The sequence below is a fragment of the Scardinius erythrophthalmus genome (genome assembly GCF_964197995.2).
Source record: "Scardinius erythrophthalmus genome assembly, chromosome: 22".
Lineage (NCBI taxonomy): Eukaryota > Metazoa > Chordata > Actinopteri > Cypriniformes > Leuciscidae > Scardinius > Scardinius erythrophthalmus.
In genome coordinates this window covers 28,035,079-28,060,919 of record NC_138242.1, presented here as the reverse complement: position 1 = coordinate 28,060,919, position 25,841 = coordinate 28,035,079, and the positions used below count along the sequence as shown (strand labels likewise).

At 37.5% G+C, this 25,841-nt stretch overlaps 2 protein-coding genes across 3 annotated transcripts; both read right to left on the bottom strand.

The window, feature by feature from the left end:
* Window positions 1-5,380: 5,380 nt before the first annotated feature.
* Window positions 5,381-7,801, bottom strand: gbx1 (gastrulation brain homeobox 1; the record flags this gene model as incomplete). The annotated part of the gene is made up of 2 exons (XM_081352153.1): window positions 5,381-5,895; window positions 7,366-7,801. 2 exons carry the CDS (start codon window positions 7,799-7,801, stop codon window positions 5,381-5,383), a joined length of 951 nt encoding a protein of 316 aa, XP_081208279.1.
* A 3,584-nt stretch (window positions 7,802-11,385) lies between these two features.
* Window positions 11,386-21,490, bottom strand: asb10 (ankyrin repeat and SOCS box containing 10). Of its 2 annotated transcripts, none has more exons than XM_081352411.1 (5): window positions 20,503-21,109; window positions 17,241-17,508; window positions 15,874-16,378; window positions 12,788-12,901; window positions 11,386-12,593 (listed from the first exon to the last, which is right to left on the bottom strand). In XM_081352411.1, exons 1-5 carry the CDS (start codon window positions 20,732-20,734, stop codon window positions 12,408-12,410), a joined length of 1,305 nt encoding a protein of 434 aa, XP_081208537.1. In that variant the 5' UTR covers window positions 20,735-21,109; the 3' UTR covers window positions 11,386-12,407. The 2 variants fall into 2 exon arrangements, with proteins under 2 accessions (XP_081208537.1, XP_081208536.1); XM_081352410.1 differs by having other exon boundaries at window positions 12,265-12,593; window positions 21,100-21,490.
* Between the last annotated feature and the right edge of the window lie 4,351 nt (window positions 21,491-25,841).

Genomic DNA, 25,841 nt, shown 5'->3' with positions numbered 1-25,841 from the left:
ATAAAACGTGTACGAATCATCTTTTGTTAGTCAAAGAGTAGACCCTATGAAATACTAATCCAAAAGATCCTTTTTGGTTTTGTCGAGGGAACCAAGGTGATGCTAACTTCCGGGATAGCCTACAACATCATTAATTATGTTTTTATGCTGAAAATATCTTAAGCTTGCCTTAAACACAGACCTTACTTCAGGCACATTTACCCAAACCCATTGGATGTTCAATGATGCCATCAGTATTTTTTTCTAGAAGAGCAAGACTGTACATTTTACATGCATATTTGTGATGAAGGCTAATTTTGTTTACATATAGCATATAGATGCGTAGCTCAACGCTAACAGGCATGGACTAAAAGACAGAAAAAAAGTCCATTTCAGTTTCATAAGCTGTTTAATTGTCATTTTATGTTTTATGTCCGCATTCTCTCAGTCTTGCGCTTATCACTTGTTCTTTCTTTCTTCCCCGTCCTTGTTTGGATTCTCCGTGTCTCTCTCTCTCTCTCTCTCTCTCTCTCTCTCTCTCTCGCTCTCAGTGTGTTAATTTGCCTGAGAATGCATTAGCTGTAATGAGAGCTGAAGGCCGAGGGAATCCTCCAGGGTTCCATTAATCATGGACCCTCAGACAGCCAACCTTGATTACAAGTGGCAAGAAATTCATTAGAGCCGCGCCTCTGACAACTTTTATCTCCGCCACTAGCTCTGACTCATTAGGCAGCCAAATTAAGGCTATGATGGCACTGATGAAATTCATCGCTTGTTTATCCTGTGTGATTTGATGCATCTGCCCATACATCAGCAGCGTGGGCGTCCACAGACACTCCCCAGGATTCAGGCCTCGCGCTCCCCGTCCCTCCTCTTGAAGACTTCCGGAGAACGGCACGCCGAGGAGCGGGAATAGCCGGTACCTTGCGCTTCCTAACGATCCGTTAATGAAACAAATGCTCGGATATCAATTAAACTATTAATCTGATTGTCATAATGAGAGTGTTCCGCTCTTGACAAGCTGTGCTGGTGTTCCCATCACCGCATCCTCGGAACAGCACCTTGTGGAATATCTCTGTAGGCTATTTGGTTTGTGATTCATAATTTTTTTTTTTTTTTTTTTTTTTTTTTTTTTTGTAGTGATGCTATAATAATTAAAGCTAGTATAATTGGCATAATGAGAATGCTAATTAGCAGAGTGTCTAAATGAGGGGATATGTAAATGCAACAGCTCATAGGCATTTACCACTAGCGGTTACTGGAGGCTGAAGCAATTAACTTACACACTCATGTCACAGCGACATGCTGACAATACAAGTCAAGAAAGTTCAGAGATTCCTCATTAGTTTACGAGATTGTTTTCTGTGCGCATAATTTATGGGATTGTTTTTGGGAATTTGTGTTTTTGCACTTTAAAGTCACCATAAAATCAAAATGGACAATTCTTGTTTGTTTTTGTGTATTTATTATTTAAATGATTTATCAGTGCACATCATTTTTTTTTTAATTCATGTGCCTTGTTAATCAAAATAACTTCCCCTCGCTCTCGCAGTCTTCTCTTTGATGACGTTTACTGACGTGTAGGCGGGGCGACCTGTCACTCACATTAGATCGACCAATAGCAAACCACAACCATCCAATCAATTCCACATGAACAAAATCAAATCCTTCCCTACATTATTTCTTGTTTGACAAGCCATGGATAGGCTATATGTCACAATAGGACTAGATAGACTATCGCAACTTCAGTTTCATGTCGACTTTAAGTGAGCTTGTTTCATCAATTAAAAAAAAAAAGTTCTGAATGCGGACACACTGTAAAAAAATATATGATCAATAAGTTATGAAAACATGTTTTTACATTTCTTCAATTCAGTTAAGCAGTTTTCACCTTTTTTCAGATTCATCTCATTTGTTTTAATTGGTTTAATGTAATTTAAGTTGAAATGACTTAAACATCCAAGTTAATGCTGGTACTGAAAAATTTAAGGGAGCAACTTTTTTTTATTTACAGTGCATGAGCTTTGCAACAGGTTATGCTGGATTCTTTCAGGAGGTCAGTGTCTTCACATCTCAGCGTTGCTTTCGTCCTCCCCATTAGCACTTATGAGAGAAAACATTGCTGGTGTGTCATACATCATGGTACGTTACACTTGGCATCCTGTTGCCGTTTCTAGCCATGAAAGCATCTTTCGGTTACGTTCACTCTGACTGCAGGTGAATATGGTTGTGCCTAGTTCCTGGATAGCTCAAACAGTAGAGCATATGCCCAAGTCATAGGTTTGAGTCCCAGGGAATGCATGATCTGATTTAAAAATACACGTATATACCTTCAAAGTCACTTTGAGATAAAAGCACCTGACAAATGCATACATGTATCCCATTCTGTATAGCAGCAGAATACAGTTGTCAGTTCTGCTTCTTGATGCTCCGGAGATCAAATCAAAACATGACTGAAAAGAAAAAAATTCTGGACAGTAATATGCAGTTGCTAATATTACTTTGGCCAAAAGAAGTCAAGGGTTATTGCAGCCATGAGACAACAACCTGTTGCTATGGTTACCACTGTGTCAATCATTCCAGTTTGCAGGTGTGACTTCTGTATTCCATACATACACAAACAGTCATTTACATTCAGATACTGTTCATTCCTAAGACTTTCCAGTGTGTGTATGGCCTATAAGCCTAGATTTGTGCCAGCCTAAACTGGTTTTCTGGTTGTAACTAGTCTTCCCTGCTGGTTTTAAATGTTATTTTTTTCTTTTGGTGATATGAGACTGGCTAAAACCAACACTTTTTCCCTCATCTGGGTTAATTTACCCATGTCTTTTAAAAAGTTAAAAGCAGCATTTGTAAAGACTGTTCCATTCACTTTAATATCAAGAACATTCTGGTTCAGCCGCACTAATACATTTTTGTCTCCGTTTGCAAATTTTCATTAGTAAAAGTCAGATTAATAAGGGTCAAGACCAAAAACAGCCTTCATCACCTCTAAATTCCTTGCCCAGGTTTGGTGTTCTACAGTTAGAACATTTTTTTGGAGCTTCTTCCAATTAAATTACACTTGAAAAAGTCAATGCCTATGAATGAAATGTATGAATGTTTATAAGCATAAATATATTTCACATACTACATTGCTGTAGCTCAAACAGAAGCATGGCACTAGCAACACCAAGGTCATGGGTTCGATTCCCAGGGAATGCATGAACCGATTAAACGTGTCTTGAATGCAATGTTGGATAAAAGCATCTGGCATATGCATAAATGTGAATAGTTTACCTTCATTCAAAGCAGTTTTCCAGCATCACTGCATGATGATGAGCGTGACTGAATGAGACTCAACCCTTGAACGAGAGCGAGAGAGAGAGACCCACCGTGGTCTTTCGCTCTCTCCTGTAATGATTGATGTTGAAGTTCATTACAGTGTGTTGGATATGACCAGTGTAATAGAGCTCCATCACTCTCATCTGAGACAGCACGGCCTCCCAAAGAGAGACAAATGAGTCCCGTGCTCATTAACAAAAAACCCTCTCTCTCACACACACACACACACACACACTCTCTCTCTCTCTCTGCGCTGGTCATCATGGAGTCAAACGATTGTTGTCTGCTTCTTTGGGTCAGTGTCGGTCCTTCTCAATTACATGTGTGGTTGTTCATTTCCATTGTCTTTCACATTCCCTCCGGATTATACAAGTAGGACATACTTTTCAGGGAATAAGGAAATGGTGAGACTTTTAGGTCGGTTATGGAACAAGCTATAAGTACATCAGATGCACTCAATACATTTGTGAAAATATTATTATGGCACAAAGGTTGTCATGCAGTTTACATGAAGAGCCTGAGAATCTTATGTATTTTCCTCATGTGACCGTATAGTCTTATGATTTGGTTAAATAACATGTTTTTTACTAAATCAAATGCATCTGTGCAAAGGCTAAATGGTGAAGTTAATGTTTCATGTCAAAGTTATAAAAATGGAATATTGGCATAATTGCATGTTAAATGTTGGTTTGGTCATGTTTGGTTTGTTTTCAGAACAGCAAAGAAATGGTTCAGAACTATAATGCTGATTTAAAGGGAAGAGAAGATGCTGAAGGCTGAAGCTTCACAATAATTCCAACTTCAGAAAAAAATTCAAATAAATAAATCCATGCTAATTTTTAACACGAGGATAATCATTTTACCCCATGGTCTCTTGACATGCACTGAGATGAGCTAACACACCTTTAAAAGGTCCACAACTGTTTCAAAGGAAAATGGAGATTTTAGTTAGTGACCTGTGCATTAAAACATAAATATTGCAAGATTAACATTTCCTGTCATTTGTAATAGCCTAGGATATATAATTATATCTATTTAATTATTATTATTATCATCATCTATAGTAAATCAAGCCATATTGTATTGTATTATTAATTACACTTTATAATTGAATGCTAAATGTACTTTTGTGGATGAGTAAATGAATAAATCAACAAATAAAAATGATTAAATAGTTGTCAATAAATAACTGCCAGTCACCTTATATGCTTTAGGCTGATGTTTGGTATAAAAAATATCTATCAGGGAGTTGATCAATAATTAATCAGTTCGTTTGCACAGATGACAAACACTGAAACAGTATTTAAGAAGAACAAACATGCACACAATGAATACATTTTCTCCCAATTGTATGCAACCATGTTGCACCATATTTATTGTGACGTCGATGTGAATATATCACTCTGCCATTGTGTTCTTGAGCTTATTTATTTCCATCACCGTTTTTTTGTTTGTTTCTTTCTTCACAAAGAACTGGGGGATATTCCGCCTCTTGGACAGAAATGCTTGTAAGAGCACATGCAAAAAAATGAAACGGCCCGTTAAAATCATACGGGAAAATCAGACAACAAATGGCAACACATGCAAAAAATTCACTACAGCAACTTATAAATACTTATTTTTTAAAAAACGTCTCTTTACAGTCTCGTATAGTGCACATGTGTGTCGCACGGACACATTTAATATTTACAAATGTACAAAATAATAAATTAAAAATAAAGACATTTTAGGGGAGAGAAGGAAATGAACAATGTCGACGTTGAAAAGTCGGTAACACCTTAATAACTTTCAAATATTTATAATATAATGCTTAACAGGTCATGTGTCAGTATACATTCAAATATTATAAACTTTAAGTCATATATAGGCAATTCAGAATTGTATGTATAAACCGATGATCCGTTAAGCATTGTATAGGCCTCGAGTTTGAGTGTTAACTAAACGTCTCTGGATATCCTTAGATAGGCTGAAAAGGTCTCCTTTTAGGTGTGCTTCATGCATCTGTGCTGTGTGACCCCTGACCTGTGTGACTGTGGCTCGTGTAAATGTTCGTTTAGGGTCACTTTGATTGAGGAGTTCATGGCCTGCTGCCCGGCTCGATCTGTTGGTGCTGACTCCGAACCGCGAACCTGTTGACGTGCACGGGGATGGGCACCACGATTTTGGGGTTCCGGACGGGCTCCCCGGATCTGTTGTTGACGTTCCCGGCTTTGATCCGTTTCCATTTGGCCCTGCGGTTCTGGAACCAGATTTTGACCTGGACCTCGCTGAGTTTGAGCGCGTGCGCGATCTGAGAGCGCTCGGTGAGGGACAGATACTTCTTGCAGTGAAACTCCTTCTCGAGTTCCAGGAGCTGTTCGCTAGTGAAAGCAGTCCGTCTCCTCCGGCTCTTTCCCGCAGAGCCGCCCGGCGGTAACGCGTCCTGTGAGCCGCCTTTCAGTTTGCTTTTCTGGGCCGCCGAAGCGCAGGTGTTCCCGTCGGAGAAGCTCTCGTTCTCGCTGTCGGCAGAGCTGTCCTCCCGGTCACTGCACGCGGCCTCCGCGGACTTCAGATCCAGCTTCTCGTCGTCGGAACTGTACAGTTTGGTTTCGCCTGAAGAGAAGGACAATTATTAAGCATTACAAATATTCTGGTCAAGGGACTAATGTAGTGTTAATGCATGTAGGCTAAAACATTTAAACCCAATTGAAACTTAATGAATGCATTACAGGTGGTGCCAAAGTGACGAAGTGCGGTGAAAAGTCCTTTTTGACAACCTCGAATTAATTAATGATCAAGAAAATCGAGTAGGCTATAACATAAATGTTCTTTATTGGCATTGATGGTTCCATAAAGAACATTTAACATCCATGGAACGTTTGCGTTCCACAAAAGGTTCTTTAGGTTATTAAAATAAATAACTTTTAAGATCTGTTCGCTGAAAGGTTCTTTGAGGAACTAATAATGGTTCTGGCATCACTGCGACAGCCCATGTGTAGCCTAGAACCTTTATTTTTAAGAGTGTAGAAATCAATTCTCTAACATGAGGGAAATATTGAATTGCTCTAAAACATTAGAATAATTGTTAATCGTTTGCTTTATGATGTAACATGCTCCATTTAAAACTTTAATTTTACAGACATTGATTCATAAATATCCTGAAACATAATAAAAAACAAAAATAATAAAATTCCTTCAAGGCCTGTCTATATTCGAACCAATGACTTTAGTTGCCTTACAACTTTAAAAGCAAATTTAATCTGTAAGTTCGTTACACTTTTTTAATGTTTAAGAAAATGGTGTATAAAACTCAAAAGCTCGAGTAGAAATGACAGTGTTGGAACAATTTGTATGGGGAAAATATATTTTTAGAACATACAGTAAAATAAACAGTGTGCTGAAACTTCACAGCAAATGCTCTTTTATTCGTATCGTTTGCTCTGTGATTCAGTCTGCTCAAACTCCAACTTTATCAAATTTTGCTAACTATTTAGAAATATCTCAAAACATATAGCCTATAATTATTTCAATAATTTTATAAAGTCCATAAGAACAGTAGCCTATATGATAAATATCTTAAATGCACTGTTTATCCAGCCACAAAAACGACAGTTTTAAACCACATTTTGAATTTTGATTCAAAAGCTACCAAAAATGTTATAATTCTTAGCTTAACATTCATATCATAAAAAATACATGAAAGCACATGACATGACGTTTCATGACATTTTTGAATGTACAGCAAGTTTTAATTGTTTGTTGATGACACTAAAGAAAGTTTTTAATAAAGTTCCACGATATTAGAAAAAAAGTTAATTTTTACCTTTTTTTTCACCAAAAGAGCATCTCATCTTACCTTTTTTTGGAGGTTAAAAAAGTTATTTTATTTAACATATTGATTTGTGTGTTATAAAACTCACCGGTATTTTCTAAAGAACTAGACTAGAGGATAAAAGTTTGTTTTAGAACTTTTGGCATCAGACTGTAGAACCCTTTTGGTTCTAATCAGAACTTTTATTTTGAATAAAGGCGGTTAGAACTTTTGAATCCAGCTGTCAGTGAGAGTTTGTCTCCGGTGCTCACCTGCAACCGCCTGAAAAGTTTCCGTGAAATTGAGGAGTTCGGAGCCCTTGAGCTCGTCGTGCGGGCTCTCCTGCCGGTTCATCCCCGTCCCGTCCGCGCCTAACCGGGGTCCCGGCATCTCCTGCGGGGGATAGAAACTATCTGGAGGGTCCGAGAAACTGGGCAGGGTGGTGGTGAGCGCCACCATGGAGGGCATCCCCTGACCCAAACCTGCGCAAAAAGTGTTGGTGAGACGCCCCGCGAACGATGCCAACGGTGCCAAGGGAGGGATACCCGACGGTAATGACGAATGAGACAGGGCTTGTGGAATCATAAGCGGTCGGTACGGCATAAACATCGGGTAGCCCGTGTAGAGCAGGTGGCCCGGCCGGGGCTGTGGAGTGCCAATCAAAGAATCGATGGAAAACGCCGTGCCCGTACCGCTCGGTCTCTGCATGGTGAACTGAGCGCGGTCTGGTCGTATAAATCCCGTGCACTGGCCTTCTGAGACAAATCACCCAAATGTGGTCCACGGTTATCCTGATGGTGCTATAGGGTCCTCGCCGTCCAACTGACTGGGACCTGATGCGTTTTTTTGTCTGGAGCTCTCAGTGTCTCAGCCTCTATTTGTCACATACTGAGACATAAACACACACACACACACACTCTCGCGCGCGCGCTCTCGCACCCTCTCTCTCTCTCTTTCTCTCGGTTATCATCAATACAAGAGGATAGAAGGGGGTGTTGCCCTGGAGACTCATCCATCTTCCTCAAATTACGCTTCATTTCCTTATTCAGTCCCTGACTTTTTAGGCCGCCTAGAGAGGGGGGGTGTAGTTTCCCAGTGGGTCAAGTCCCCTCCTCATGGAAAGCGAATGTGAGGGGACTGCGTTGACCACACCAACCCAATCAACTATTATTAATTTTGATTGATGATAAGTAATTACTTTGTATTCAAGGGAAGATATATAACAACGGTTCTTTTGTTTATTCTTTTAGAGGCCGATGGCATCGGAGTCGTGAGGGCGGAGAGGCAGATGTTTCGGCCCTCTTGTGAGAGAGAGTCTTTTCTTTTCTGTTCGGAGAAAGAGTGAATCTGGCCGACAATTATCCCCAAGAGAGAGATTTTACTGATGAAATGACCTTTGAATGTAGAGATCTGTGTGAACACTATGCTGATAAAATAGGGAATATTACAAGATATTGGCCTATAAATATTTATAGGCCAAAAAATATGGATTTTAGATGATAAAATTAAGCAATTTCTTGATTTTTTTTTTTAAACTCTTACAAACATGCTGGGTTGTTTCAAACTATGTTTGGATCAAATACGGACAAACACAGGTTACATTTTTTAATGAAATGTAAACCAATAAACGCTTGGGTTCGTCCATATTTGACCCAAACGTGGGTTGAAACAACCCAACTTAGGCTATTTAAGAGTGTAGCCATTTTTGTGGAAATGTGAAATGAAAACATTTCAAAACCGTTTTCAGATAACTTTCAGTCACCAAACGTTAGAGATAAGTTCGCTAAATGTAGGCTATATGCTAGCGAAAAGAAATCGCGGTTGTTCGCCTGAGGGGTAACCATAGCAACAGCAGGCAGCGCGAGCGCTTACGGTGGGATCCGGGCCGAACTTCCACAAAACACAAGTAGGCCAACTGTCATTTTTTATCACTTTATTCTATATTAATATATCGAAAGTATATCACAAAAAGTTTTGTTTAGATGGCTTACGTCACCCAGAGTGTTAGGGCGGCGAAACGACAATTGAGTTGCGCGAGACGATCTCAACAGATTAAACCAAAAAATTACTGACAAAAATTCCCTTAAAATGCTGGGCCTATTATTATTTTTTATTATTTATAAATAAGTGTTAAAATTTAACCTGCAACTTACACTTTAAAATGCTGGGCCTGGTCATGAATAACAAGTAGGCTAGTTTCTTCATTGGGCCTGAACAAACCTGCCTTTTTATTTATTTTTTTAAGTAAAAAAAAAAAATATATATATATATATATATATAGGCTATATCCTAGGCTAGCTATAATATTTAACTTTATATTTAACTTAATGGCAGTTAACTTAATCTGTGTTTTTTCTCCAAGAATTTCAGCCTTTTAAACATTTCTCTTTTTTATAATCTCCGGACAGTTACGTCATCTAGATAAAAAAATGACTATAAAAATGATCGTAGTTCATAAATTGAAAACATATTAATCATGTGCATTCACGTAATCCATTGTAATGTGTTTAAATAGAGCCAGACAAAAAGAGTGTCATGTATGTAGGCCTATCTCCACAGATATTCAGAGGAAAGGTCCTTGATTAGGCTAATCATACAGATAATTTGACAATATGTACAGAAAATTAAGAAGGAAAAGACTTTAAGAGAAAATCGAATAATACTTTCTTTAGTTGAGAATATAATTTAGATTTTAAGAAAAAACAAAGAAAATGGGTCTAAAATTGCACCCTCTGAGCGGTTTCTCTTTCCCCGCTAAGCATTAATTTAATCGGAGATCATTTTACCGTTTAAATGCCAATTCACTTCTGATGATGATTAGGCGCTATTGAGTCCTGCGGGGCGCGAGCTCTCCAACTGGCCGTCTGATTGCGCGAGGACATAAACACATCACCTCCGACTCTGATTAGCGATGGAGGACCCACAGATGCTAATTATTCTTATAATTGCAAATGACTCCATTCAGGAGCAGTGCTCTTTGATCTATTGAAACCAGACAGCGTTCTCTCTCTCCCTCGCTCCCTCTCTCTCTCTCTCTCTCTCTCTCACGCTCCTGAATGGGACACAATCAGAGCCCCCCCTCCTCCTCTTGGTCATCGTATATATGACTTTTATCAAAGATCTGTTCATAGACAATTGCTTTGCACCTTTGTTCTTCACTACATGAAGAAAAAAGAGCAAACCAACAAGGCTTTAGTATCTTTGACGAGCAATTAATAACTTTAAATCTAAATAATGCAGCAATAGGGAGCAAAGTATAATTGCTAAAATGTATTGCTCTGTATTAGGATGAATACAGGACAAGTGGGACAATTGGTAAGCATTCATCCTTAACTAAATATAGGGTGACATTTGGATAATATTTTTTTTAAACAACACTAAATTATCAGAAAGTGTCCCACTGTATTCTGATACTCCTACTAATAATAATTTGTAATTATAATAATAATAATAAAATTGTAGTATAATAATAAGTATTATTATTCATAAAAAAATTTCCATTGTATTGTTTTTTTAAAGGGTCAATGTGACAGGATCATTAGACATGAGACCCTCTGTCCCCAATCATTCTGCGCTCTGCCTTTACTTGCTGTTTATCATTCAAGCGCATGCCTCTCCATAACATAATCACATAATACTTCCACACAACTCATCTCCATAATGCACCTCTGACGGAAAAGCCACATGTGGCTGGAGGATCCTGTCACTCATCTTTCAGATCGGATAACAAGTAAAAAATAAAAAATAAAACCCTGACGTGGTACTTAAGATTTTAAAAATCATGTATACAATAGTTTTCATCCACATAGAGAATTGTAATGTTACAGCAAGATTTCCTATATCATTCCTCTGAGAAGATAGATAAATGAAGATGAAATTACTTATGATAATGCTGACAAGGATAACGATATCAAATATAAGAAAGTGCCATCCAAGCAAATCTGGACATGTACCATAATAATACAGTATTGTATTGTAAGCGAAGCCTCAAAATTAGACATTAAATCAAGAACTTTAAATCATAAATGTTAAAATATTTAAGTTGATAGAATAGAATAGAATAGAATAGAATAGAATAGAATAAAATAGAATAGAATAGTAAAACCTTTAAATGTCAATCAATTTTTGCTAATTAAAAATGCTGGGTTGTTTCAACCCATGTTTGGGTCAAATATGGTTAACCCAACCATTGGTTTACATTTTTTAAATTCAATTTTTAAACCCAATGATTGCATTTTTTGCATTAATATGAAATAAAATAAGAAAAGCAGTTAAAATGAATTACATAAATATAAATAAAAATTTGAACGTTTATTTTACAAGAAAATGAAAACATTAAAGCATACAGAATGGTTTTGAATATTTTCAGAAACTGTCAATTTCGCATGAATTCCTATCAGTGCTTTGAGAACTTTGAAGAGTTCAGGATCCATTAGAGCTCCATGGCGCCCCACTGTGGAAGATAATCAAATGGTGAAAGTGCTGCACTGAATATATGAACTTTACATACTGACCTTTTGCATACACCTCCTGTTTTGTTCTTCATGAATCTCTTTCATCTTTTCTTTCTTTCTTTTAATGCTTTAAAATAGATATCAGTAATAGTAAAACACATTTTAAAGTTAAACCAAATAGGCAATTCTTGTTTTTCCTATATATGGAAAAATTTATTTTTAAATTCATGTGCCCTTGTAATCTTTAATCTTCCCCTCACTCTTGCAGCGATGTCTCTTCTCTTCTCTGATGATGTGTTTACTGGCGTGGGGGCGGGGCAACCTGTCACTCACATGGGATCCACCAATAGGAAACCTCAACCATCCAATCAATTCCCCAAGAAGACACTTCACTCGGATGTATACGTCACAGTGGTCACGTGATTTTACCAAGTAAGACGTTCCAGGATTAACACATTTTGTTGATCCTGGAACAACATTCCTGTCTGGAATTTTAATCCTAACCCTATCCCTTCCCCTAAAACTAACCCTACCCAAAAGTTCACCCTAAAATCAGAGGAAAATATAACGCTGATGTAGAAGCACCTAAACTTATATATAAACTGTAAACGTATCCTTCAAATATGATTGGTGGATTGAAATGTTGTTCAAAAATGTTGATCCAGTGTTGCACATGGTGAAATCACATTCATCATGTCACAACAGGGTAGAAAAGACTATTGCGACTTCCATTTCATGCCGACTTTACACAAAAAACTTGGTGAAGACAGGACAATTTTCTATCCTTCAGAATCACAAAGAATGAAACAAAACTCAATGACTTGATGGATGCTTGTGTGCGCGCTCAGGTTTGAGGTCTCTCAGTGCATATAGTCTTTGAATGCCAGCATTATATAATTTTTTAGAAAGGTTGGCAGACCCAGTTTAGGGAGCACCAAGTGCAAGCGACCCTCCAGAAAGGCTCGGAGTCTGTGGCGGGCCAGGTGTTGGAGACATCGAGGAGTTTGGCTCAGTGCAAACAGGGATTCGTAGAATTCACGGTGTTTCTGTGCCAAAACAAGATACTGAATTCAAATAATCTGATATTGTAAGAAGATTATTTTGAGATTAGTAGTGAAACCCATTGAGTTATTGCTTTTTTTTTTTAAATAAAACTTGTTTTTTTAACATTCAGTTAAACATTCAATACATTATATTTAAGAAAACATTGAAAAAAGTCAAAAGCTTGACATCATCTGACCTGAAACACTTCAGGAGGAACAGCTTCTACCCAGGCGTCAGTGATTTTCAGCCGGTCATAGGCGTTGAAGAGCACTTCTATTGTTCGTGGAGATGTGCAGCAATATTTCAACACCTGTGTCAGAGAATAAAGCGGTCATATTACAAGAAAAAGAAACCAGGGAAATGAAACTCAAATATCAAATATATTGTTTATAGCTGTTTTTTTTTTTTTGAATATATTTTAAAATGTAATTTATTCCTGATGCAAAGCTGATTTTCAGCATCTGGATGAATGTGTCACGTGATCCTTCAGAAATCATTCTAATATATTCTAATCATTTCTTATTATGATCAATGTTGAAATCTTTTATAACATTATGAATGTCTTTACTGTCCCTCTTGACCAATTTAATACATCCTTGCTAAATAATAAATGTTAAACAAGTAATAAAAACTCGGTGAGTGTTTTAGCGCAATTTTCTCACCTCATGGGATCACAACACTAAGAGATAGTAAATCTTTTCCTGGATTTTTTTTTGTGCGTTCCCGAGATTAGACCTTCCTTAACATAATGCGAAAACCCGAAGTCTCTAGGTGGTCTGGTTGAGGAGTAGATAGAAGTGCAAGATTGGTGCGCACAGACGAACAGAACAGAAATCATGAGTTAACAAGTGCAATTTTGTCCGGTGGAAAATTGCGCTAAAAAGTTAATTAAACTATCAAAGATGAATAAAGTCTTGTTTATCTCAGAAAATAGATCCAAATTTAATGTTCCTCAGAAACCAATATAATAGATCACAAGGAATCAAATGGCCTGATCTTAATAAGAATAAACCCTTTCCCAGTTGTAAAAAAAAAAAAAATGCATCCGAAATCGTATACTTCCCTATATAGTAGGCGAAAATCAGTATGTGACAAAAGTATGTCCGAGTTCACAGTACTCATAAAACAGTTGTGCAAAATTACCCGGATCTCCAACTACTTCCGGCAAGATTCTGAAGTGTGCATACGATAAACACTTTACTATCCCATGAGTCCATGGGAGAGGATTTATGAATGGAGGTAAAGCAGTAGGTCACATGATAATGGGAACATGGCGAATATAGTACGTCCAGATTTGGTGGTTGTGAAGTAATTACTTATTCAAAACAAGTACCTACTCAAGAGAGTATGCGATTTAGTCATTGATCAGCAGGTTTTTGTCAGTTTCCACCTGGTGCAACAGCCCCACCTGTGTTGTGGAGGTCAAAGGTGGATAGTTGTAGTTTTGGGGGAACATGGCATGGAATAATTAACTACTTGGGCTGATGAACAGATTGGGCCCCCCTCTGGGGGATTGTGGGGAATTTCTGCAATTACTGCTAATTAATCTCCTATTAACATTTGCCTCGTTAAGACTCAGGCAATTTATTTGGCACAAGTGGGACTCATTGGATGCGTGATGTCAAGTGTTTTTAACTGCGCTTTTGAAAGACAGAAATAAATCCATCTGAAAGTGATTATTTCTGTATTTGTGACAACTAAAGTATCACATGCTGCTTGCGGTGAACTTAAATGATGCTTTTGAGTTCATTCATTTCTATATATATTAAATACTGTATATCCTGTGTGCTAAAGAAAACTGTAATTTACAGACTGCAGATGGAGGTCTTCTGGAGACGTGGGTTCGTTCTGTACAAGTGGCAAAAAGGTTAGTTCCCAATTTTACTGTGCATAGTTAAAAAAATTCAAATTCTGTCATTTATTCACCCTCATGCCTTTCCATGACTTTCTTTTGTGGTTTCTTTCATAACATTATAAATGGCTTTACTGTCACTTTTGACAAATTGAATGCTTCCTATGTATAAAAATATCCTAAAAGTGAGAAATATCAGTAGTGCACCACTAATCAAAACAATCCTTAAGGAATACTTTAATTTAATCATAATTTGGAGCCAATCCTAAACAGTCTTTATGAAAAAATTAGGGAAATAAGTCTAACCTAATAGATAAACAAAAGTTCTAAACACTGAAAAATAAGTATTTCAGCATATCCAGCATGAATTGGTACAATCGGATAACTCTTAAAGTGCCCCTGTTATGCTGTTTTAAAGGTTCCTGATTTTATTTTGGATGTCTCCTACAATAGTTTTACATGCATCCAAGGTTAAAAAACACTTTGATTTTCTCATAATATACATTGTATATCACCTGATTTCTCAAAGAGTCTGAAAACGGTTTGTTCGAAGATTCTGGCTGAATCCAAAATGGCCCCCTAAACCCTCAATCACTATTCCCTACGTTAGTCAACTAATACAGTTCACTTGAAGGAACGAATGAAAATGAGTGAGCGAATTCGGACAGCCGTTGCGCGTACATCAGTTGCACACTCGTTATTGCAGTGCAATGTGGGATTGAACGAGTGAGTGCACTCAATAACGTCCACTATGGTTTCGAACACCACTACTAATGGCTGCCCCCTCAAAATAATGCCCTATTTGAGGGTATAGGGGGTGATTTTGAATTTATCCAATGTCTCTATAAACCCTTCCTTTCCACAACCCTACTCTGCTCTGCTCTGATTGGTTAGATGGCTTAGTCTGTTGTGATTGGTCTATCGCTTACAGTGCGTGCTGGAAACTAAACGCATATTACCATATCTGAATTTCAGCTCTGGATCTTCCTCAGCACTTGATACGAACAGTAATGATGGCGTCTGTTTTTCTGTATCAATTCTAGCGTGAGTTTTTGTCCTTTTGAACTGCAGCAAAGTGGATTTGCTTTCGCAGAGCTGAAAATAGCTTCTTCTCGACATGTCGAAAACACAAACCAAACTCTTCCAGTCTCAGCTACAACTACAGTGTTTGAGGGTCAAAGTAGATGTTGTTCGCGGGCAGCCATTGACCATAGGCTGGTATTACGCAAATTTGTAACATATGTAACAGGAAGTGAGACTGGAATTGCTGATGACTCATTTCAGCAGATCAGAATTTATTCTTTTATTCGTCTTGCAGACGTTTTACATTTTATTACACACTGCATGAAAGGTGATATTCGAAAAAGCATAATAGGGGCACTTTAAAGGTTTCCAATCTTATTAGATAATAGTCCGCGTCCAGTGCTGACCTTGGGCAGAGCTCCAGGCCACACTCTGATGGAGCCGTAGTTGAGAAGAGCCTGAACGATCCTCTCGGGCTCATGGTCCGTCTTGTAGGTCACCACCTTCAGGATGTTATGCATTGGTGCTTCGCCACCGTAATCCATTTCGTTGACCAAGGCTTTGTTCTTAAGCAGTAGATCCACCACGTCAGGGTTGACGTTCTTACACGCCATGTGCAGGGGAGTCTGCTTGTCCGCATCACTGACCTGTACGTCCGCCCCGGCAGAGACCAGCATGTGGCAAACACGACTGTAGCGCTCCAGAGACGAGCGGTCCTGAGGCTGGGAGCACGCGGCATTCAGAGGTGTGTGTCCTTCGTCGTTTCGTAGGTTTAGCGCAGCTCCGTGTCGTAAGTAGAGCTCCACGTGATCTGGAAGGCCATGGCGGGCCGCCACATGAAGGGCCGTGTCGTTCTCATACAAGCTTTGACTGTTGATCAAAGCGCCGAACCCAAGTAGATGTTTGGCACACCTGGAAAAACATACACAAATATTACATTCTGCATTAGCTCTATCAATTTTGTTGGATATTATTTAACATCAAAGTCTGCGTTGTCTACAAATACACTACCAGACATAGGTTTGAGGTCAGTAAGATTTTTAATGGTTTTGAAAGATGCTATTTGGTTAAAAAACTGTGATATTGTGTATCATTACAAATTAAAATAGCTGTTTTCTATTGTCATATATTTTAAGATGTAATTTATTCCTGTGATCAAAGCTGAATTTTCAGCATCATTACTCCAGTCTTCAGTGTCACATGATCCTTCAGAAATCATTTTAATATGCTGATTTGCTGATTATCAATGTTGAAGACAGCTGTGCTGCTTAGTGTTTTTGTGGAAACCGGGATACACCACCATTCAATAGTTAATACTTTTATTCAGCAAGGGCACATTAAATTGATAAAAAATGACAGTCTCAGCATTTATAATGTTACAAAAGATTTATATTTCAAATAAATACTGTTCTTTTGAACTTTCTAGTCATCAACAAATCCTAAAAATTTATACATTTCCTCACAAGTATCGATACATACATTGATAAAAATAAGAACCATAATTAATAATTGAGCCGCAATATTAGAATCAGCATATTAGAATGATTTCTGAAAGATCATGTGACTGAAGACTGGAGTAATGATGCTGAAAATTAGAATAGAAATATTCAGATAGAAATATATTTCTTCTTTCAAAAACAAACAAAAAAACATAATTATTCCAAACTTTTGAGCGGTGGTACACCTTCATTTCAAGTGTCAATCTGACAGTCATTTGAAATGGTGAAGTTCACCACAGGATTTCCTGTAATCACAGCGCTGAACAAGCACTTACTCAAGGGAATCGAGTTCAGTGCACACATGCAGGGGCATCTGCCCGTCTTCACTGGCTGCGTTGGCATTGGCTCTGTACTGCAGCAACAGCTTGGCACACTCGGGCTGGCACTCCTCACAGGCCTCATGCAGGGCAGTGGTGCCCCCAGGTGCCAGGTCCACTCGAGCGCCCCTCACGAGGAGATGCCGCAGACATTCGGTGAAACCCCGGCCAGCGGTGATGTGCAGTGGCGTGGTCAGCTCTTGTTCATACGTCAATGACCACAGTCCTGAACAAAAGAGCACGGATATGAGATTATCTGAATATTACGATATTCAATATTGCAGTTAGTTTCAATTTTAGATCAGGAAATCATGAACAGGACTGAAGAATTTGAAGATTTAAAAGATTTTTGCTCCGTTTGTGTGGATGCCAACCAAAGTGGCAGGGCTAAAATCTAGGGAAGGGGCATAAGATAGAAAAAAAGACTTTTTTCTTTAAAGATAGGCTTTTTTGTGCATTAGTTGACTAATTTGTACATTACATTTGCATTTCAAAAGTTTGGTCCGTAAGATTTCTTAATGTTTTTGACAGAAGTCTCTTCTGCTCACCAAGGCTGCATTTATTTGATCAAAAATACAGTAAAAACAGTAATATTGTGAAATATTATTCCTATTTAATCATTTTCTATCTGAATATATTATAAAATGAAATTTATTCCTGTGATGCAAAGCTAAATGATTACTCCAGACTCCAGATCTTTCAAAAATCATTCTAATATGCTGATTTAATGCTCAATTATTATTGCTGGTCAATTACTACTAATGTTTCTTAGTATTATTAACGTTGAAAACGTTTTTGCTGCTTAATATTTATGCTTAATATTTTTGTGGAAACCATGATAAATTTCTTTCCCCAAGGATTCTTTGATGAAGAGAAAGCTCAAATAACAGAATTTATTTGAAACAGAAATTTTCTTTAACATTAATATCTTTACCGTCACTTTTGACCATTTTAATGTATCCTTGCTGAATAAAAGTATCAATTTTTTTTTTTTTTTATCTTCCTGAACCAAACTTTTAAATGGTAGTATACTTAGTACTATAGTCTACTTTCGGTACATGTTTAATCTTAACAATAATTCTATAAATATCCAAAGCAATTTGCATTGAATTGTTTTTTATTTAGGTGTTTGATGACATTCCAGATGCATTGTAACTGTAACATCACACACAGTGCTGAAGGTTTATCTGAATTCACTCATTTACTGTTAACAGAATGCTAAATGAGTCAAACACCAACATCCAACATAATGCCTCTGACACTTACAGTGTGTTCTTATAGATTAATAAGTTAGCAGACGCCATGATGCACATGAGCAGACGATCTTGTTCAGTTTCATTACTTGCTAAATGACATTGCGGACAGTCAGTTTATAATGTAACACGCCAAGAAAAGTTTGTCTCCCATGCAATACTCATTTTTGTGATCAGTATTTTATCAAGTTTCAAGGGAACACGCATAAACACGAACTCATAAAAAGACCCCGAAGCAACCTCAAAGACACAGTCGGGGTGGTGCAATAAGAAGAGAGCAATCTATGTGTAACCGGAACACATAGGGGAACAAATAACTGTGACAGCAGGCGAGTCTGACGTGGAAATACTGGGAATGAAGATACGCTTTAGAGTGGCAAAGTTTAAGTGCTAGTGTATGTGCACAGGAATGTATACACTGCGGTGATACTTAGACATAATGCATGACAAAATGATCTTTGAGAACAGAAATTAATTATTATTAAATTAGTTAATGAATTACTTTATCCACACTTTAAATGGGCTATCACAGCATTTTATGCTATATTCTGTGCTAGTAATTTATTCTTGGTAGTCAGGTTTTTAGATTTCATAATTATTTATAAGATTATTTTAAATAAATGTGTTTTAACTGTTTCAAGTGTGAAACATTCTAAAAATAATATTCAACGTTGTTTCCCTTAGAAGCTGAAATAGTTTCACAATACATAAAAGTTTCTGCGATAATACGAAGCTCATACCATAAAGGGTTAATTCACCCAATAATGAAAATTCTGTCAGTAATTACTCACCCTCATGTTGTTCCAAACCCGTAAGACTTTCGTTCATCTTTGGAACACAAATTAAGTTATTTTTGATTAAATCTGAGAGCTGTCTCACTCCTCCATAGGCTTCTATGTTACTGAAACAAACCAGAAAGTTAGTAAAGACAATGTTTAAAATAGTCCAAGTTTATCAAATGACAAGAATACTTTTTGTGCGCAAAAAATAAAAAAATAAATAAAATAAATAAAATAATAATAATAAAGTATTCTCGTCGTTTGATAAACTTATGGTTGAGCAACCGTAGTCACTTGGACTATTTTAAACATTGTCTTTATAACTTCCTGGTTTACTAACCAAAGATGAACGAAAGTCTTATGGAGTTGGAACAACATGAGGGTGAGTGATTATTGACAGAATTTTCATTTTTGGGTGAACTATCCCTTTAAATAATAGAAGCATTGTCTGTGGCTAAACAACTGTTGCGTGACATTCCAGTATGTCACCTTTGACACAATTTTGAATGCTAACCCACACTCAGGAGGTCTGAAAGTGTGCTAATCTAAACAAGGAAGCTAAAGACCTCAGCCTAGCATCAGTCGCTAGCGTGCCTCTTGAGGCCAGGGGAGTGAGGTTTACACGCTCAGCTCTTATTGGCCTACGTCTGTTACACTAAAATGCATTCAAAATTACAAGTGTGAAGTTACTCTTAACCCAGGGTTAAAAATGGCCTCAACCTGGGGTTAAAAATGACATTTGAATCAGTTTTATAGGCTACACATAGTTTGAAAGGCCTAGATTAAAGTCACTGAAAAAGTGGACTTGAACAATTTACTTCAATACCATTTTACTTGCTATCACTAACAAAAAACAGGTACAATGTACTTAAATGTTGCATGTTTTACACTCAGATTTTGCAATTGAGTAAAATTCACCAAAGTAAAATGAAAAAAGCACACACTGATTTTACTCAGTTTTTCTGAGGCAAATGTTTACACAAAATTAATGTATTTTCAACATACAATTTATAGTTTGTCACTGCTTGTGACACAATAATATTCAGTTGTGGTAAAATGTTCAACAATTGTGTTGTTTTAAGTAAACTAAACAAGCAGCAAGAATTATTTTCCCCCCATTGCATAGAAATATGGTATATCATAAACACCAAACACAATTTCACTTCATTGTGTGTTCCTGTAACATACTTAGCCCTTTGTAGTTGAACCTGAAGTTCTTCCACTCCTCTATGTTGCTGGTGTCATATATGGCATCGATGAGATAAGCATATTCTGGGTCATCAATTATACTAATAACGGTGATGTCATCCCCTACCAAAAGGGCATTCCAGAACTGGAGGATACATCCTGACGCTTGAGCCGTTGCGATCACGTCGCTGCGATATTTCTTTTGTTTGAGAAATTTATTCTTTGGCCCCATGTGTGAGGTAAAGCAAGGATCAGCTACGAATCCAGCTTCTTCTTCACGGTTGTGTTGATTGCCTGAAGTGCTTTTCAGACTGGGCACAATGTTATAGATCTTTGCCCTGAATATGTCTGGTTAGTCTGCTGCCTGTTTTTAGAAAGGGGCTATTTTAAGGACGCCTGGCATAACCTTTAGAACGGTCCAGAAACCCGAGGCTGTCTGGCCAATCTGAGAAGTAATCAGTTCAAGTAATAGTGACAATCGAAACAGATCTCTTGGGGGCAACCGAAATACTCTAAGCTCTAGGAGACAAATGCAAAGTTGAGCTTGACAACAACTTGCGCAAAGTTGAGCTCGGTTGCACAACAGCTTGTTCTTACCTCTCACTTTTCCTCTTGCGTAGCGCATGGCTCCTCCCTGTGGCTGGATGAGCAGGTCTGAAGGAAAGCCTTTGGAGAAAAGCTCTTTCACGGCCTCTATATTTCCAGTGTACAGGGCATTTTGAACAACAAGGTCTCGGCACACCATCGGAGAGTTTCCCACGGTCTGCCTGGAAGACGTCCCTCTGTCCCGGGCTTCTTTCCTCAGCAGATACCCACTGAGAACCGGGGCAGCCAGTCTCATCTGGTGCCGCTCCTGCTCTAAAGAGCGCAGAGAGCTTGGATTATACATGGGAGTCCTTCGAGACATGTCTAGACAATCTTCACCTATCCTTTGGTCTAGACACTAAAAGGCCTGGGATCTTTCAAATGGCCTTCTGCTCGGAGGGCTTGTTTTGACATCTGAGTTGGAACTCGGCCACATGTGCATCGGGACTATTTTTACAGTGTCACATGGGTGGGACATAACTTTACAGATTATGTTCGCTATATAGAAGGCAATGACTCATTGTTTATATCAAAACAGCCGTTTACCAGCAGGTCAGCTCTGCCTTGTTAGTATTGTCAGATCATTCACACTCTTGGGTGTTCGTATACTCATATAATTATATTATATAGTCATAAATTATGAAGCCAGTGACATGAAAAACATTTGAATTCTATCTATCTATCTATCTATCTATCTATCTATCTATCTATCTATCTATCTATCTATCTATCTATCTATCTATCTATCTATCTGTCTATCTGTCTGTCTGTCTGTCTGTCTGTCTGTCTGTCTGTCTGTCTATCTATCTATCTATCTGTCTGTCTGTCTGTCTATCTGTCTATCTGTCTGTCTGTCTGTCTGTCTGTCTGTCTGTCTGTCTATCTATCTATCTATCTATCTATCTATCTATCTGTCTGTCTATCTGTCTATCTGTCAATCATGCCTTTATACAAACTTTAAAGCTTTTTTTAAATGTTTCTCAAAACTTGTTTCTCAAACAAGGTTTTGCTTCTTTTCTTGTTAAACATTTTTTATTTGCATGAGTTAAATTATTTTTTAATTGCAATTCATTTCAGTTCAATACGAATTCAGGAATTGGATTGTAATTTAAAAGGCATTCTCAATTTAATCTATTCTATTTACATTTTCTCAATTATAAAAATGCGTCTTAATGCAATAATTATGATTATAATTTCTTAAATTATGATCCACCATCTCTTTTTTCCCCCCAGAAAAAATTCCACATTCCAGTTTGCTCTAAAGACACTGCCTCGCGATGTCTTATCCATATGTTAATGACCCTGCCAATAGGAATATAAATGACATTTATTCCATTTTGCCATGCAGTAATAGCTGTCACATTGACTGAAGGCATCAAAAAGTTGCGACTTTGCGAACACACATTACAGGCGAGGCAGAGAATGGGAAGACTGTTTTGCTGCTGGAGTACATCCTTTTAAATGATACACATAATGAGTTTATAATATGCATCTGGGCTACCTCCTCACTACTTTGATGTCTTCCAAATGGCCCGGGTATCATCAGCAAAACATGTAGGCACTTTCCCGCCCCATTGCCTCCCAAATGTATTTTAAATATCATTCCTTGTAACGCAATTATTTAAAACGTTGAACTAAACACTTACTAATGGGGAAAAAAGACAGTGACTTCCATGAATTCATTTCTCAAATGGTGGACATTCAATTTTTGTGGAGGCAGGGACTTTCTCAAGCAAGAAAAAGAAAGAAGTGCATTGAATCAGCACTCCCTCGACTCGTTCGTCTTACTCCCTGCGGACAACACACACACGCATATACATATGCACGTACACAGACACACACTCGTTTGTCTTGCTCCCTGTGGATAGAAGATGTCTATCATTTTGTCCTGCCGTGAGCTTAACAGTGAGGCCATCTGTAGGGTTAGGCTGGTCCGGTCAGACTAACACTCGCTGTTGAGGGCCGTCACTGGACTTCCAGAACAGGCTAATGATCGTAACCTTCATCAGTGCAATTAGACAATTAGTTCCTGCTGATTATCTCCCACTTAAGACTGCTGCGCCTCATGTTAAAATCATAAGAATACACTGCAGAAACATCTAGGCCTACTCGGCGTGCAACACTAGACGGTACTAATGAATTTACTAATTAAAGGAACAAAGAGAAGACCAAGAATTAGAAATGCCAGCTAATTGGTTGAGACTAATTGATAACAATCATTATTTTTCGAGGAATAACCAACATGATTATGAGCTGTTTGAACGCTGTCTAAATGGTGCCGCTGCAAATGAACTTAGCTTTGAGCCGGATGGATTGAAGAACATCATGAAGAGTGTTAGTTTGTGGTTTGTGCTGTAAACTGAACATCTAATGGACTTCCTTTCAGAAGTATAAAATACAATATTAGTTAGTTTCCAAGAGGCCAATCTGGTGGGGTCCGCTTAGGGATGGGAATAGTCATGACGCAAAGACTTACTGTTCAAAAGTTTAGGATCAGTAATATTTTGCTCACCAAGGCTGCAGTTATTTGATCAAAAATACAGTAACATTGTGAAATATTATTACAACTTAAAATAACTGTTTTCTATTTGAATATATTTCAAAATGTAATTTATTTCTGTGATGCAAGCTGAATTTTCAGCATCATTACTCCAGTCTTCAGTCACATGATCCTTCAGAAATCATTCTAATATGCCGTTTTTCTGCTCAAGAAACATTTATTATTATTTTATCAATGTTGAAAGCTGCTATTTCCGTGGAACCCGATTTTATATGGAATAGAAATATTTTGCGACACGATATCTTGACTATTGCTTTAGATCAATGTAATGCATCCTTGCCAAGTTACTGACCTCAAACTTTTAAATGGTAAGATGCCCAGATGAGCAAATATTGGTCATGCCTAGTCATTATTCTGAATTGTTCCAAACAGAACCTGCAGCAGAAGGTGTTGTACACTTTTGAGTTGATTCAACAATACAGTATCAACTTTAATGTAGCGTCTTCCATTGCTATCCTCCAGATTGGGCTCTGTTCAGTTCTGAAACATTAACTTTGAGGGATTAATTGAATTTTTGAGACTCAGACTCATTAATATGCCTCAGTAGAGAATATTTTATCAAATTAATTTATGCGGCAAGTTTGCCAAAATCGTGAGTCAACGTTGGCACCGACATCAAAAGTTAGCTGGCATTATGAGGCATAACTCTTCACAAGATTGGCGTTTATCAGAGGTGGAAAGTAACGAATTACATTTACTCGCGTTACTGTAATTGAGTAGTTTTTTTGTGTATTTCTACTTTTTTAAGTAGTTTTTAAAATCTGTAATTTTACTTTTACTTAAGTATGTTTTGTTTAAAGTATTGTAATTCGCTACATTTAAAAACATATCCGTTACTGAGTAAAAAAAAAAAAAAAAAACATAAAAAAAATGAACTAGCCTACTATGGGTAAAACAGCGCGCGCGCTCGTGCTCAGCATTGATTGATTGAAGGGCGGGAGAACAGACACGCAAAAAAAACACAAAAAATATGGAGACGGACAACACAGATTCTTTACACACACACGTGAGGCGAACCCCTGGTAAGTATGGGGATACTTTGGATATAGAAAAACGAACGCGTGGTTGTCCTCGAGGCTCGAGCATAGCCTATTCATTTTGCAAAAATTGTGGACGCAAATTGGCTGCAAAAGAAGGAAACACATAGAACGTGTTCGGGAACACCATCCCTCCGTGCAGATTAAGATATGTCCCGTTTATAATTTAAGGTCGAAGGATTTCTGTGATGCAGAGGGAATCCCGGAGTTTCATTATCATGAAAATGGAATTTAGCCTACAGTAACGCAGATCACGTAAATCACATGAAAGTAAAGCTGTACAATAAATCAAATTGCGACATGGTCTGTAGTCTATATATTAAAGCACAAGAGACTGCTATATAAATGTATAATATGCGTGTCTGTGTGAATCAGTGCGAATGAGACGAACCGTTTCGTCTACTACATACTCAAGTACGCGACGCGCTAATAGTGTTTTCAGCATCTCACAAACAATGAGAACATGAAAACATGAACATCTCCAGAGCTGCTCTGAGAGAATGACCTTTGAGAAAAACCTTGTCAAATAGCCTACACTCTGAAACAGGACTTCATTACAACCCATCAAAATAAAAGTTTGGTTTAACTACGAAGAAATGATGACATAACTGTTGTGGGCCTACAATAGAATGTACTTCTCATAATAATATTAACAACAACAATAATAATACAGATTATTTAAACATTATTTAAGGATTTTTGTCCATGGTTGAATTGAGTAAATCTGTTTTGCAGCACTTTGCCAAAAAATAAAAGGATAAAAAAATGTGTTAAACTTTGATTTGATTACCACCGTTTTGGATAATATATTTGTTTTAAATCATAAAAACAAAAAGGATTTTTCTGAATTAAATACATTTCATAGAAGTCTATTGTTCTTGAACATTTTAATAAATTATTAATGATAAAAAATAAGTTGTTAAATGAGTAGTTAAAATGAAAATGAAAATTACTCCATGATTTATCAGCCCTGAAACCATCCTAGGTGTAGGCTATATTACTTTCTTCTTTGTTCTTTCAGACGAATACAATCGGAGTTATATTAATAAACACTCTGATGCTTCTGAGCTTTATAATGGCAGTGGATTGCAACCATCAGTTTAAAGCTCAAAAAAGTACACCATACACAGTCTACTTACACCTTAAACGCAACTTAT